The sequence below is a fragment of the Cinclus cinclus genome, chromosome 4, assembly GCF_963662255.1.
Source record: "Cinclus cinclus chromosome 4, bCinCin1.1, whole genome shotgun sequence".
Taxonomy (NCBI): Eukaryota; Metazoa; Chordata; class Aves; order Passeriformes; family Cinclidae; genus Cinclus; species Cinclus cinclus.
Window position 1 is genome coordinate 43,363,113 of NC_085049.1, and position 16,225 is coordinate 43,379,337.

General features: G+C 41.3%; 1 protein-coding gene across 2 annotated transcripts in view; it reads left to right on the plus strand.

Moving 5' to 3' along the window:
- The window catches only part of SRGAP1 (SLIT-ROBO Rho GTPase activating protein 1), a 137,827-nt gene extending 123,407 nt beyond the window's left edge, over window positions 1-14,420 (plus strand). For both annotated transcript variants that reach the window (XM_062491168.1, XM_062491169.1), the window contains exons 17-22: window positions 2,487-2,711; window positions 3,784-3,863; window positions 11,004-11,184; window positions 11,745-11,879; window positions 12,006-12,351; window positions 14,043-14,420. In XM_062491168.1, coding sequence (XP_062347152.1) covers window positions 2,487-2,711; window positions 3,784-3,863; window positions 11,004-11,184; window positions 11,745-11,879; window positions 12,006-12,351; window positions 14,043-14,420 — 1,345 coding nt within the window. The remainder of the gene's footprint in view (window positions 1-2,486; window positions 2,712-3,783; window positions 3,864-11,003; window positions 11,185-11,744; window positions 11,880-12,005; window positions 12,352-14,042) is intronic.
- Window positions 14,421-16,225: the final 1,805 nt, after the last annotated feature.

The following is a 16,225-nucleotide window of genomic DNA, read 5'->3' on the forward strand; positions in this document are numbered from 1 at the left end:
TCCTTCTACTGTCAATTTGTCCATTTCCTGTTATATCTGTTTTCATATAACCTTTTTCCTCTTTTTTCCTAAATTTGCCCTTTGCTGATTCATTCTGTCTTTGTGACCTTCCCCATTTCATCCAGCCTGTCTGTTCCTATAGAAACAGGGTCTTTTGTAGCCAGATTATTTGTTCATGCCTGTAGTCACAGCTGTTCCTGTTTCCCTTATTCTAGCAATTTCTGAACCACTTTCAAGCAGTATGTAAGAGAGGGGCAGAGATATAAAGTTTCATAAAAATAACCATTCATTTGAAACTGAATCTATTGCCCAAAAATGACACCATGTAAATATCTTAAAAGCTGACATCACAGCTTCTCCTCTGCAGAGACATACAGATCAGCCAGAGCTGAATGGGGTTGTACTTGTTATGTGGTCATGTTAGCTACATCTGTGCTCTCCACGGGAATGCAGTTTGGAAAGCAGATTAAATACCTTACTGCCTCCACATTGCTCCTGGTGCATCCATAGGAAAAATATGCCCATTATTTGACTTCCTGCAAATCCCGTTCTGCTTTTTGCATATGCAGTTATGCCTGCTTGGCCACATGAAATCATCAGGTCTCATGGCTGACCTAACCTGGTGTAGCCTCCCAGTCAAAGCTCCAAAGTTCGATCAAGTTGCTCAGGGCTTTGGCCAGTCAAGAACCTCAAATGGCAGCAACTCCACAGCCTCTCCAGGCAGTCAGTCCCAGCACTTGGCCACACTTACAGTAAAGAATTTTTTTCCTGCTTTCATTGCAATATTCCCTTGCTGTGTCTATTTCCTCTCATCTCTTTGCACCTGTGTCTGTCTTCCTCTTGTTAATAATCTTATATGTAGTAGGAGACTGCAGCTAAATTCTCCAGTAACCTTCTCATCTAAAGGCTGAACAAACCCAGTTGTCTCTGCTTTAGATTATAATTCATATGCTTCACCTCCCACTATTTCTCCATAGTTGTCCTTTTCTGGGCTTGTACCAGTTTATCATATCTCAAAACTAGCCACAGAACCTCATGTACAACTTCACAAGCATCAGTTGGAAAAGGAATAATTAATTCCCTTAACTTGGTGGTTTTTCTCTTCCTAATACAGCCACAAATGCTGTGGAATGACTTCTATCCCATGAGCAGGACTTTGTGTTCATCCTTGTTAAACTTGATTGAGTTCCCATTTTTCCATTCCTCCATCTTGTCAAGGTCCTTCTAAATGGTAGCCCTGTGTCTGACCTTTGGCACATTTACTACCCCCTTCCCAGCATGGTGTCATCTGTAAGTTGGCTGAGTGTTCACTCCATCCCCTTGTCTAGGTTGTTTATGGAGATGCTAAATAGTACCAGCCTTGCTACTGAGCCCTGAGGAGCACTGCATATTAGCAGCCACCAGCAGAGCTTCACATTTCACAATGATAATTACAGTCTTTTTTTAGAGTTTTGTATGTATAAAGTCTGAAACCACCTGATCAGAATCAGAAAATCAGAATCAGAAATCAGAATATGTCTCCAATTAACACACAGGACAGGATAGTTAATCATGGCATAAGAAAGGGGTGAACATGATTAATTTTAAAAGCTAGTTATGCGGGTAGTCATTTAGAAGGTTTGCCTCATGCATATGTATTGTTTATATGTGGAAAACTCTCTCTTGCCTTTCTAGAGGGAACATGGTTTTCTATTTGAACACAACCAGACATCAGAATTCCTGTGCTGCGTCAGAGTGCAGGACAACACAGTATAGGGCATCCCTGCACTTCAGGTTCTGCTGGACTGGCCCCACATGGAATGATTCAAAAGCCAGCTTTTCCAGTAAAAATGCCAATGCTTTTAAACAAGGGGATAGATAGCATCTTCTCATTAGAATTGAAAACTAGTAACATTGCATTTTCTGGAAGAAAGGAGAGCTTGCAAGAGTTGATTAATAAGAACAATTTTGTTTGGACATTTCCATAATGAAGCTATTGTGGGAGTTTGTGGGCAGAAGGCAAAGTGCTTAGGAATTTTAGGCTGTATGGTAAAAACAGAAACCAAAAGTTACAAGAGCCCTTGCAACATCTAGGAGCTTAGTTGCCTTCAGAAGTCAATTCAGTGTGACTAAGTTGTGCAGCCAGCTGTTCAAAGAGATGCACCAAGGTCTAATGAGAAATGTATACCCACTTTGCATCCAGTTCACTTGGAGCACTGGTGAGTTAGAAGCAGCAGCAGCTGATGTTAGCCCATTAAGTCAGCGTACGCTCAACATGGTAGCGTGGGAGCACTTATATATACATAAATCTATATGTGGTATAAACTCACTATCATCTATATAACCGATTGAAGAAATCTTGGGGTTTTGTTCCATTACTTTATGTGTGATTGTTGATGACAACAGGAAATTCCTTAAGTTGTAATTAAAAAAGTTTTCTATGATTTTCAGAATAAGGTAAGTCACAATGGAAAAGTCAGTTTTTCTTGATTTTTCTGTTATAACAGCCTTTCACAGTACAGTGATGAAAACATGATGGATCCATACAACTTGGCTATTTGTTTTGGGCCAACCCTGATGCCTGTTCCAGACATACAAGACCAGGTGTCTTGTCAGGCACATGTGAATGAGATAATCAAAACTATCATCATCCATCATGAGGCTATTTTTCCAGATGTGAAAGAACTTGATGGACCAGTATATGAAAAATGCATGGCTGGAGATGACTATTGGTAAGTCAGAATATTATCCTTCTGTGTCCTAAACAAAACCATTAGGCTGGTTAGAAGTATGAAGATAAATGAGAAGAGCATTTAGGTCCACACAGTAATGTGTTAAGTATAAGAAAGTGAAGCAAAGGCAATTATGATGATGTTTCCTAGAATATTTTGTGGCGGAAGCTGCTTTGTGTTCAGCCAGAGATAGAATTCCAGGTGTACAGAGCACACAGGCAGGTAGGAAATTGTTTCTTTGGCTGTGAACCACCTTATAAAATTTCAGCTTTACCATGCCTGCTCCTTTTCTTTGTTGTGCTTTAACTGTGCAGGTAACTAAATACCACACAGCCACTCACTCACTGTCCCCACTGTGGGATGGGGGAGAGAATTGGGGAAAAGAAGTAAAATTAGTGTGTTGAAATGAAGACAGTTTAATAAGACAGAAGAGAAAGGGCAAATACCAATAATTAGAATATGCAGAACAAGTGATACACAGTGCAGTTGCTCATCATCACTCACGGGTGCCCAGCTAGTGGCCAAGCAGCAGCCCCTGACCAGTTTGGTCCCAAGTTTTTATAGTGAGCGTGACACCACATAGTCTGGAACATCCATTTCCTTGTTTGGGGTCAGATGTCCTGGCTGTGTCTCCTTCCAGCTTCTTGTGCCCCCTAGTCTACTTGCAGGTGTGGTGGGGTGTTCAGTGTAAACACTGCTTAGGAGCAACTGAAACATCAGTGTGTTACCAACATTATTCTCATCCTAAACACAAAACACAGCACTGTACCAGCTACTTGGAAGAAAATTAACTCTATCCCAGCCAAATCCAGGACACTTCCTTGACAGCAAATGCACAGACTTTTAATTTATAAAGGAATCAAATGTTCTGAGGTCTTCTTAATGTCTGAATTTTGTTTCAAGGAAATGTATATAGGTTTCTTTATTAATTATGTGTTCATAACACACTAGGATAATTATGTTGCACATAACTTTGTAGCATTTTAAGAATAATTTTAAATAATCTCATGGAGGTGGTGTATTTTTGATGTATGTGGTTCGTCTCTCTGCTCAACCTTCTGCTTGCCTGCAGTGACAGCCCATACAGTGAACATGGTACCTTAGAGGAGGTGGATCAGGATGCCAGTACAGAGCCCCACACCAGTGAAGACGGTGAGTCTATTACCTTACTGTGCCTTTGATGGGGTAAGTTCTACAGGTGTTCTAGGCAGGAGACCTTCTGCCTTTCCTAATTGTGTCTTATTTGAAAGAAGGAAATTTCAGTCCTGGTGTTCTGTGGCAAATCTTTAATCTCTGATTGTGTGTTTTTGCACTCTTGATTCTTCTGTGTTTGACCAGCTGTTTCCTTGTTCTCTCCTGATTTGCTCAGTTACAGGAAGGGCAAGAGAGAAACTATTTCAGTCAGCGCATATTATTTTATGACATAACATTACATTTTTAGTTACGCTTTTGTCTACGAAAACGAAACTTTTCAAAAGTGTGTCCTTAAATATTGCATCTAAAGGATATTTGCCATTCATGCTCTATTTTTATATGAATTTAAAAGCTGGTCTCTCTAAAGTATTTATAAAAACTGAAAAACATGTGTGCACCCCCCACAGTGAACTTCTGAACAGTAATAATCTTCTGTAAATATCAATCACATATACTTCTGGAAAAAAATGATGCAACTCTATTGTATTAATTTGTTTTATCCAGGTCATAAATACACATTTATGATTGTGACAATTTGACCATCCTTCAGATGTCACTCACAGTAACTTATGCCAAATTTCAAACAAATTTAACAGATAGAAAAAGAATCTCAAAATTGTTATATAACTACTGTTGTTGTGAGAATTAGTAGCCCATTAGAGGTGGAGGATTCAGAATGTCACTCCATGTAGAGAAGAGCAGCAGTGTTAGCTTGCTGCCTGTCTGGCCAGCAGGCAACCCAGACAGAGCAACCAGTGCACATGCACTTAGCAGCCATAGAAACAAAAGCTTCCCATTGTCCCTTTCAGAGGATGTGTGGCGGAAGGAAGAGGAAAAGACAGAGCAGAGGAAAGGGGAGGAAAAGAGCTACAACAGAAAAGGATTTGTTTTTTTTTCTTTTAATAATGTCATAAAGGATACTGTTTAAGAGCTGGGACAATTGCTGCAGGGAAGGGAAACCGGAAGGTGTATGTATAGGAAGCCTGGCTACACTGGTCCCATTGCACACAGAGCAAAGTAAACAATAGTTCTACTCTAGCTGTACCCGTCTGCTTTGTCACGTACACAAGCTGTCAGTGACAGATTGTCTGTCTCTTCCCCTTTGCCAAGGTGAGGAGGGGCAGGCAGAGACTGTCGGTGCTGCTGTTTGGAGAGGAGGGACATTTGGGTGGGCAGGCATTACAGAAGGGGGAAAAACAGAGAAGGAGAGAAATCTTGGTCTTCTGCCTGTGTGTATAGCTATGCCTGTGCAGCAGGGTGGACCAACAGCTCTATGGGACAGGCTGTGCATGGGTTCCTCTTGACCAGCTCTGTACAACTAAACCCGCCATCTTTCTACAACACATCTCTTCTAAACAGTGTGAACAAACTCATAATTGCACCTTATTTTTCCAAGGCAGTATAGCTATACTTTAGAAGAGCTCCTTCCATTGGAGGTATGAAGCAAGAGTGGAAGCTGAGGAAGTCTGCCTGTCTCTCATTTAGAGAACAAGTGAAGTGTAGATGACACACCAGTTCAATATATTGGGGCCAACTTCAGGGTCCCATGACCAAACTAAGAGACAAAGGCACGAGTGGCAAAGGATGTGGAGAAGAAGTGCAGCTTTTCAGCAGCCATTCAAAGCCATGCCTAGGAAAGATGAGAACAGCAGCAGGATACAGAGAAGCTGGACTCTGGCATTGCATGATGCATCATTTGCGCCTCAATCATCATGGGCTCTACCCCACCACTGCATTGTTACACCAGTTTTACATTCCTGTCATAGTGTTACGTGTGTTGTGACTGCATCACTGGAGAAGACAAACCCTGAAGAGAATACCTGTCAGCAGGACAAAGTTCTGTTAAAAGATTTAACTGCTCGAGACATGGGTTTTTCTTCACCAGACCACCCAGTAGTTTAATTCTAGTTGCCTCATCACACCTTTTTAATTAATTCAGTGCCAAAAGGAAGCGGACATTTGTGTTTACAGAGAAATAATTGTTAGCACAAAAATATTTGTAAGCTAGATAAATACTGCGTCAAAGCTGAAGATCAACAAGCCTGGATCACACACAGAAACTGTTGGTTTTTGCTTCCCAACCTGCAAGCTCTAATCCATTTTTTTCCATGAAAATGGCCTTCTGTTGTAATAGCACATTTTTCTAATGTAGGTTGCAGACTTCAAATTAAATGCACTCTCTCTTTGCACATACATTCATGTTTTAGTGGTCTGGACAATTCCTTTTAAAAATATTATTTACACCAGATATGAGAATAGGTAAGAATTTTTCAGTTTGTTTATTGAACTTTATGAGAGTCACTGATTGACACATGGTGGATAACAAAACCCCTTCTACCAAAGGGTCTGGAGCATTTTGGGAGTGTAATGTGATTAGTTCATTGATTATAAGATGGATGCATCACTGCCAGCTGGATGTGGAGAGAAAGAAAGGGAAATTGCTGCTGTATTGATCAGACACATGGTACTTATATGGTTCCTTCTGTTAGGACATGGAAGAAGCAGATTCTGTAAATGCTAAAGGGCTTTATTTAATGTTGAAATCTGATTAGTTTTATGCTAAAATACTGTATACATACATAAGACCCACAGGAATTACAGGGTCATTGAAACATAATCCAGAGGCTATGATCAAAATCAAAAGGATTTATTTTACTTACTGTTGCTATAAAGTTAAACTGCAAGTGTCTCCTCCTGTGCTTATTAGAAAAAAATCATCTCTAGGGGCTGTGTCAGTAGTGCTAGAAATGTTCATTACAATTAGAAAACAACAAGACTTTAAGAATTGGAATTTAATTATGTCTGCAGAGGTAAAATGCAGTAGATGGCGGGGAGGAAGGCTAGCACATATAAATGAGCATATAAACACTTAATAACTGCTTTATTTTAAGCATATAAATTGTTGTGGGTTTTTTTCGCTAAGTTTACAGGTGTTCATGTGTTGCAGTTGATCACTGGAAAGGGAAGCAGGAAAGAAAAGGAGCTGCATTTTACTGTGGTGTTTTCAGGCTTTTTAGATATACAGAAAGTATCCTGATAAGGGAAACATAGAAGTTTTTCCTTTCTCCTAGATCTGGAAATGAAATTCAGTTTGTGAAGTTCAGCACATTTGTACTCAGGCTGAGACACAAAAAAAAACCTGTCTGTAATTTTGCTGCAGACAAACCTTTACCTGAAAATGTCTCTACAGTAAAGATGCAAAGGACATTGTTCACGTTTTACTGAAACAGCTGTTAGCATATTTCCTTTACCTTCAAATTGATGGAGATTTTTTTATTCTTGTTGGAGTCATATAGTAAAGAGTGACTAGATTTGTTTGCAAAGGAAGAAAACACTTCCTGAGGAAGTTAGATAGATGGAGTTCTAGGAAAACATACGTAAAATTAATACCATACTCTTCAGAGATATCTCAGTTCTTCAATTTGTCCTAATTTTTCACTTCCATAGCATTGCCTCATTCACTAGAGATGATAGCTGGTGAGATCCTGTATGCCATCAAGTACTTCTTGGTATTTTAGCTGAATGCCTGCAGGTATGGACAGAGCAGTGCAATTACACTTCCCTCCAAGCTGTCAGTTTTACTGTTAGACATTCAGTACCATACAGAATTTGAGTTACAGATCCCAAATTTAGCTTTCATTGCCTTAGCTCTTTGGAAATACTCATCTGTCATTCAGTAACCTTGATATTAAATGACTTAACTTTCCAAAATGCATTTATGTCTAGGAGTAACTGTCATAGTACTTTGGTTTTCACTGTTAAAGCTTGACCTGTAACAAGGTGAATGACTATTTAAGTGCAGTCTCAGTACTGTTTGCTGTAGGAGTTATCTCTGTGTATAAAGAAACAAAAACACCCCTTTCACAGTAGGAAAGCCTGTCTGAACTTATTTTTTTGTCCTCTTCAAGAAATCTGTATGAGATCTACTGGGCACTCCTCCCTGAGGAGGTGGAATTTGTTACCCAGGCAATCTGATGTACGTGTTTAAAAAGTCACATCCATTATGGGTACATCAACAATTCATACAGCTGCTTCCAGTGGCACAGCATCATTCAGACCTCTGAGAAAGTATGTGAGTCTTGCAGGTGGTAGAAGGACACAATAAACAGGATTCTCATTGCACACCACACTTAGGTGAGCATAATTCCACTGAGAAAGATAGAACCATTTCTAGTTTAGTCCACTAATTTGTAAATAAAAAGGCCTATATACTCAGCTGCAGGATACTGTACAGTCTGTTGAAGTTAGCAGAGAACAGGAAGTTCCATAGCTAATCAGTGTAGGGGTTTGTCTATCAATCCAGTACTCATGAGCATTACCAGTTTACTACAGAGAATGTCTAAGGAAAATATGTGCAGGAAATTTGGGATTTTATGATTTACTGTAAAACTTTTTTGTTTGGTTGACTTAATTTTTTCTTTTTTTTACATATTAAAGTATTGCCTGTTGGTGAGTGACTGGCCCTCCAAAGCCTGGGAGTTTTTATCTCTGTATTTTTGACCAACTCTACCATAACCCATAAATCAGCTGTAATCTGAGAACAGTGTTCATAGAAATGGCTGCTCCTTTTCAATCCTACCTGATTCCAGTATATCCTTCTTATAACAAATTCCATGAGCAATGCATATGATAGGAGAAGAAGAACTATGTTCTTTTGTCAGTGTTACATTATTATTGCCATTTCATACTACCATTTCATGTTACCCTCTTAAAGACGATGCAAGAAAAACAGGCATGTTTGGTTTTACCTCTTTTCATTTTCTGTGCCTTACAGTTGTTTTGTGGCATCTGCATTTTCTGTTTAGAGAGAGACTGTAGGAATGACAACAGGGTAGTATGTCATATCACACGACCATTAGAGGTTTCCTAGTTTTCCAGAACGTTTCTTTCTATGTCAACTTTGTATTTTCTTTGTTTAAAAACATAAAACCAGAAAACCCTTCAGCCCTACCCACCAGGGAATGCCAGTGAGCAAGAGGTTCACATCAGGCTGAACAAAGACATTGGACACATATCAGGAAACTCTTACGTTTTATTGTACGGTCACCACAACTTTGGCCACCAGCCCAATATTTAGACTCAAAAGGTATTGGCTAACACACCTTTAAATTTCTTACAGCAGACTTCCACAGGAGTAGAGGTGAGCAAGCCCTTAATTTTGTACACCACAGTTCAGTGGGTTCTCAACTCCCACAACACACAAACAACAAGTTCTGCTGACTCCCAAGTCACAGTACATTTGATATTCAAACGTGTTGGCTCACAAGTTCTTACCTCCCACAGCAAACTTCAAAGCAGAGTATGGGGTAGAATATGATAGCTGTGCTTTGCCCAGGCAAGGCAAGAGAAGGAAACAAAAACTAACACCAGTGATTGGATCTCGCATTATTGCTGCCAGTGTGGATGGTCCAGAGCAGGGGCTGTAAGACAAAGCAGAAGAGAAAAGGAGATGAAAAAGACAAAGAACAAAAGAGAAAATATGGTCCTCTACAGCCATGTAGTACGGATGCATTTTCAGGAATGAATACTGTTATTGCTAGGTTCTTATTTGTATTTATATAATTGAAATAATTTCTGCCACCATAATTACTTTTGTGTTTGTAACAGTGAATTTCCCGTATCTCTTTATTCCATCTCTGTAAAGTTTCTGAGCTAGTAACTTCTAAACACACTGCAGTTTGTCACTGACAGGAACACTTAACATGACTGCAGAAGCAGAAAACCACAAGACAGTCTTCTGCAGGCTGGGCAATTTATTAAAAAAATGAGCTGCAAACTATTACCTCAATAAAGGTGCTGTCATTATGTTTTTTTAATTCTATGTAACTTTAAAAAGACATTCCTGTGCAAAATGTTGTCATAAAGGGACAGTGGCTTTCATTACCACCCTGGTTCTTTGGGGAATTATAACCTCAGCAATTTTAATTTGCACCAGCCAGAAAGTTACTATGCTAGTTGTTAGCCTAGATGTTAATTTCCATCTAAATATTGCTCTAATTACATAAAGAAATTAGTCATTGCAGGGACTCTTGAGTTACTGGAATCATCAGAGTATGTCATTTTTAGACCTGTATTTTGCAGCTTTTTCTTTATCTTTTGAGAGTTTGATAACAAAATTTAATCTGTTAGAGCTCAGGTGCTTTTGGTTTTATGCAGACAAAATAAGAACTTGTTAAAATCACAACTTTTTGCAGGATGCCTGAGCACAGCTCTGGACATACCTGCAGGGCCCCTTTGGTGGTATCAGTAGGTCTCCATCCTGGCACAGGTTACAGGATGGAGCCCATTTCCAGCCTAAGGCTTGATTTACCAGCATTCTGACAGAGGATTAACCAGGACTGCTGTAGCCAGTGTTTGCTTTCAGAAAAAAACAGCCTCCCCTGCAGAAACCAGGGCAGCTCGGGATTTTGAAGCAGGCAGAGCTGCTTTAAGCAACTTGACGAGGCCAGTCAGGAGCTGTCGCTGTGGTCTGGAGCCATCTTGTCTCACTCCAAAAGGGCATTAAGGAAGTGGATTATAAAGCACGAGGCTTTGGTGCTGTGTAAAACACTAGGTTTTAGGATGTCTGCATGCTTGTCACATAAAAGACAGAAATTCCATGGCCCAGTTAGGCAGGGTATCCCTATTCATGCACTACTCATATCCCTACTCAGGCTAATCTTGTCTTCCTTCCTTTGCCACTGCAGGTGGTAAAAGCACTCCTATTTACTTTTCTCTTATCACACTGGTTCCTAGGCCTTTGATTATTCATCTGAGTTTGTTCTTTTTGTTTTCAGAAGTCTTTATTGCCTGGCCTCCATCCCACTCTCCAGCCATGCAGGAGCCCTTCCAGCAGGAGGCAGAGGCCTCTCTCCCAAAGGCAGTTGTAACATTTGGGCATGCTGTTGTTTTCAGCAGCTCCTGAAGCAGCCCAGATGTTTCACACCTGGAACACAGATTGATTATGTTTCTTTGTAAGGGGCACATTGTAACCACTGCCTGAAGTCTGCCTTCCTTCAGCTGATCTGTCAGAATGAGCACTGAGAAAATGCAAAATTGGGGTTTATGAAACCAAAACGAGTGATATGGAATCTGATATTTGTTGTTCTTCCCACCCAGAGTGTGAGCCCATAGAAGCTATTGCCAAGTTTGACTATGTTGGAAGATCTGCACGAGAACTCTCTTTCAAGAAAGGAGCTTCCCTTCTGCTCTACCACCGAGCATCTGAAGACTGGTGGGAAGGCAGGCACAACGGAATTGATGGCCTTGTCCCTCACCAGTACATAGTGGTGCAGGATATGTAAGCAGTTTCTGGTGTGACTGGGTTCTTGAGAGGGTGTAAAGCACTTAGCAGTATTTTCCAAATGGGTCAGTGGTTTGAAGGGTCAGATAGATTAAACATTTGCCTTCTCTGCAAGATACTGTCTTTACTGCCCTGAATTGAAAGCTCCATCAAAAACTAAGGCCAGGCTAAGCTACTTCCATGGATATGTTCCCAGTACATTAAGAGACAGATACTGCTGCACCTGTTTTAATTTGAATATCTCTTTGTAGCAGTTGCTGACTTTTAACTTCAGAATAGCAAGAGCTGGGGAAATGCAGCCCTAAACTCTTTTTTGCAGTATTAGGCATGTGCTTTGCCAAGAATGACAAAGTTCTTTACAGAAAGGTTACATACACTCAAAGTGCAAAGAGCTCAGTAAACAGAAGGATTATGAACAGTTTTGGGAGATGTGCAAGAACTGCAGTGCATTTATAGCATGCCTGCTTTTCCTATGGGGATTAAAATCTGAGCGTGCCAAGGTGCTCTGTCACACTTCACTCACTGACTTCTCGTCTCACCACCTGTGTTCTGTTCAGGGACGATACTTTCTCAGATACACTGAGCCAAAAAGCCGACAGTGAGGCCAGCAGCGGACCCATAACTGAGGACAAGTCATCATCAAAGGATATGAACTCTCCTACTGACCGTCACTCAGATGTATATCTAGGAAGGTAAGCTTCAGCATAACATGTTTTCAGTAGTCCTGCTCACAGCTCAGCTAACACAGTAATTGCTTCTCCACGTGCTTATGCTGGGTCACTACAACTTGTTCTACCACCACTTCTCCACTGGTGCAGGCAAAGAAAGAGATCGGAGCCTCCACCTCCCCTAAGACGCCCAGGCAGGAGCAGTGATGGCCACTGCCCAGTACACCCACCTCACCCTCTCTCCAACTCAGCCATGGAGCTGGGCTCTCCCAACCTGGCAACTCACTGCAGTCCCAGAGCCCTCCTTCAGAATCGCAACCTCAACGCCGACAGCCCTGAACGGCGGCGCAGGCCCGGCCACGGCAGCCTCACCAACATCAGCAGACATGACTCGCTGAAGAAGATTGATAGCCCTCCCATTAGAAGGTCCACATCTTCTGGGCAGTACACAGGTTTCAATGACCATAAACCACTGGACCCAGAGTCAATAGCTCAGGTTTGTGTCTTTTTTATTTATGGCATTGTCTGATTTTTTGAGCAGCAAATCCCATTGAATAGCACAGCACAGAGCGCATGCGTTGCTGGGAAGGTGTGTGCGGGGGAATATCTTACTTGGCTTTCCAGATTGTGTGTGTGAAGGAAGATGCATTAAGCGATCCTGAATAGAAGAAGCACAAAGGGGAGTAAACATTGCAGAAGCAGTAAAAATAATTTATTTCCCATTACACTGTAATGAAATTGCCTCTGCCATACAAAACACTAGGACAGTATTAGTACAGCTACATAGATTGCTGTGTGTTGAAGGATGGCCTAGTCAGTATTGTGGTAAGCAGAAAAGTGCTCTGACTGGCTAGTAGTGACCATTGCCATTCAAAGTAGAGAGTTACACTCCAGTGTCTTGTGGATTTTATAGTTTTCATATAATTCATACTATGTGTTGATTTGATGCGTATACTAGAACCTGATGTGCAAGATGTTGCAGCTCCATAAACTGTGGGCCATCTTATGCCTGTGTGAACAGTCACCAGTCTCATTCCTGACAGTGAAAAGGTGAAGAGAATGGAGTAGGAAGCACCCTGATCATCAAATTGGTCTGTTGTACTGAGCTGTTAACAGCTCTTGAGTAAATGGATACTTCTGTCTTCAGAACTCACATTTTGCCTAGGTAGGATAACATGATTACTAGGAGCACCCTGAGGGTGCTCTATGATTGCAAATGCATTTTACAATAACACTAGCGCTCATGTTTTAAAATTTAATGTACTGATAATGCTCACTTTCAAACTCTGCTTCCAGTGAGGAATAGGAGAGACTGGCATGCTAAGGTCAGAACTCATGTATTAGGGTTAGAAAGTAGAAGTGTTTTTACTGTTTTATTTTATTCTAAGCTATTCATTTGCTTTCCTGAGACAGCACTGTTTGGCTTAAGTTATCTCTTTTTTTGTGCCTAGACTGGTGATCATTTGGCAGTGAGAGAACCCTAAGTTTGATTAAGCTATGTGAAAGTCAGTGTGAGCAGGCAGGGAGCACAAGATACTTCAAGCTTAGTTGTACCTCAGTACCACTGCAAAGCAGTAAACTTGTATCTTGATGCACTATTTTAACCTTCAGGCCTGAAATCCTGAAGAAAACAGTTTTTCTTAGGTATGCATACTTACCAGTATCTTACAGGTTTTTTCTGTTTAACTAAGTGAAACAAGAGGAGAGAAGAACTGATAGGCACACAAACTTTAATTCCTTAGAAAACTAGTGAGGGAATACAGACCCTGAACACCTGAGTCTTTAGATGAGCAGAGCAGTTAGCTAAGAGAGAGCATATGGACTAAAATCTTGACAGTTGTCAGTACCCAAGAGATGATAGAAATCTTCACTACTAAAACACTGCTAAGCAAACATCACTTGTCCTGACAATCACTTCATAACTGGCTTGCAGATTTTGGTGTAACACTTTTTTTGATTCTCTCATGTGAACAAGTTTAAATGTTTGTAATGTCCACCCAAAGCTGCCCAGTGCTGTCAGTCGTAATGTCTTTCAAATAAATCTGGTGGAAATTGATTTTAGCACTGTCATAACTGTTAGAGGATGGATGGTGATTTAATTAATGTATTTCCTTCCCCCTCCCCTTGCTCCTCTGGCATTCAATTTCAACACGAATGACATGCTGCTCTCTCTGTGCTCTGACCCAGGACATCGAGGAGACGATGAACACAGCGCTGAACGAGCTCCGTGAGCTGGAGCGGCAGAGCTCAGCCAAACACGCCCCTGATGTCGTGTTGGACACCTTGGAGCAAATGAAAAACACCCCCACCCCTGCCACCTCGACAGAGTCGCTCAGCCCTCTGCACAGCGTTGTTTTAAGGAGCTCCGAGCCTCAGATCCGCCGTAGCACTAGTTCTTCCAGTGACACCATGAGTACTTTCAAGCCCATGGTGGCCCCTAGAATGGGAGTGCAGATGAAACCTCCCGCTCTTAGGCCAAAACCTGTTGTTCTTCCAAAAACAAATCCTAGCATAGGGCCTTCTCCTCCTTCCCAGGGTCCAGCCGACAAATCTTGCACAATGTAGGCAGCTCAGCCACCCACAGTGCCCAGCTGGGGTGTGCTAGGGAAAGGAATGGATTAACAATAGAAGTCAGGGCTCTGTAACATCATTTGTTCATGTTTGTAACTGGAGAGGCTTTGTTTTTCAGTGTTTTTGAATGTATTGTCTGAAAGTAGCTACATTAACATGGGCATTTGTATTTTGTATGGTTTCGATTAAATGAAAAACTGGACAATTGTGCATAGTTTTAAAAAACAAACATAGACTTACTTGAAAACTTGATGCTGCACCACTTGTAATAAAACCAACACAGATCACAAACAGCTTGCCACATTTTACCATACTTCACAGTCTTACTGTAGCTATATAATAACAGATCCTGCACAAAACTAAGGGGTGGGAGGGGGTTCATGAAGGGGGTTCAGGGGACATGAAGTCTCTCATTTCTGGGTCACCAAACCAAATGTCAAGCAGGTTAGTAAGAACTGAAGTTTAGTATGTGAGGATTAAGTGTCTGTGTGGAATGTCTAAGTCATCTCAAGCCACATTTCTTACTTAAGACACAAAAAAAAAAAAATCACCAAACCCTCACAGCTCATAATTGGCACCAAGTTTTAGCTTTCTTGTTGGCAGTCTCACTAGAGGCAAGTGCTGGATGGAGCTGGAGATCACATTGCTCTCACTGATACAAAGCAGCATTCCAGGACACAGCTAAAGCACATCTCCAGGATAGTATCTAGAAACCCCTTTCCTGCCCTCTGTAATAGTGTACCTTTTCTCATGAAGCTAGACCTTCATTCCCTGATACCACATTTTTTACAAAAGCTGTATTTGTTTGAAGTTCAGAAGCCAGGCTCTGGGGAGTGCGTGAACCTGTTGGTCAATTAGGGAGCATGAGGGGCTATTAAAGGGATCAACTACACAGTAATTCAGAAAAGTATCCCATTGACTTTATTGCTCAGTGCCCAATTAAGGACGTGATTTGGGTTGCAGTAGTCCAAGTTTCGAGCTGACCCAGCTGTGCTGACTGCCTTGCATAGCGCAAGCGCTCAGTTGTGCTGATGGCAGCAAGACAGGGACTCTGAACAGGGACTAGCCCCTGCCAGTGGTGCAGGGGTCACTCACAGGACAGGCAGCTGAGTTCCTACTGCCTAGATTCAAGCTGACTACAATTTTCCGTAACCCCTTTCCTCTCCACTTCCCCTTTTTTTAATGACAGAAATCAGTCCTTTCTTATGTCTGTGCGAGTGGCAACTGTCAACTTTGCTTAGTGCTCTGTTGTTAAACTTCGTTAGGCATGAGCTAAACCTACAGCTGTTTTGCACATTGAAACAGTAAGCCATAATATTATTTCTGTGAACATATTTTCAAACATCCAATCTATAAAAGAGGTTTCAGTGAATAACATGGGGGGAAAAATCACTTGTGGTCCACCTATAAAAGTATGACTGGCTGTAATTAAGATCTGTCTTTCCACATACTCTGTAAGATCTGAATTTTGGAAAGCTTGAAGTTGTACAACACAGTACACCTAAACACAGTATAACTAAATTCAGTTTGGGAGGAGAAGAGTAGTGACAAAATTTGATAGACATAGTTGCTGAGGTGGCAGGAGTAATTTCCTATGGTTATTTAGGAGCAATTTACTCCTGCTCTGGTTTACACCTTCTAAACAGGTGATGCAGTGTGAAGCTCCAGGTGTGAGAAGTATCCCATGAGCTGCCTCTGGGCCCCAAACTATTGCTGGCATTTGCAAATGCTTTTCAATCCAGTCACAGACTCCACACACATCTAGATTAGAGGCAAAGTCTTAATCCACCGAAGTGGGC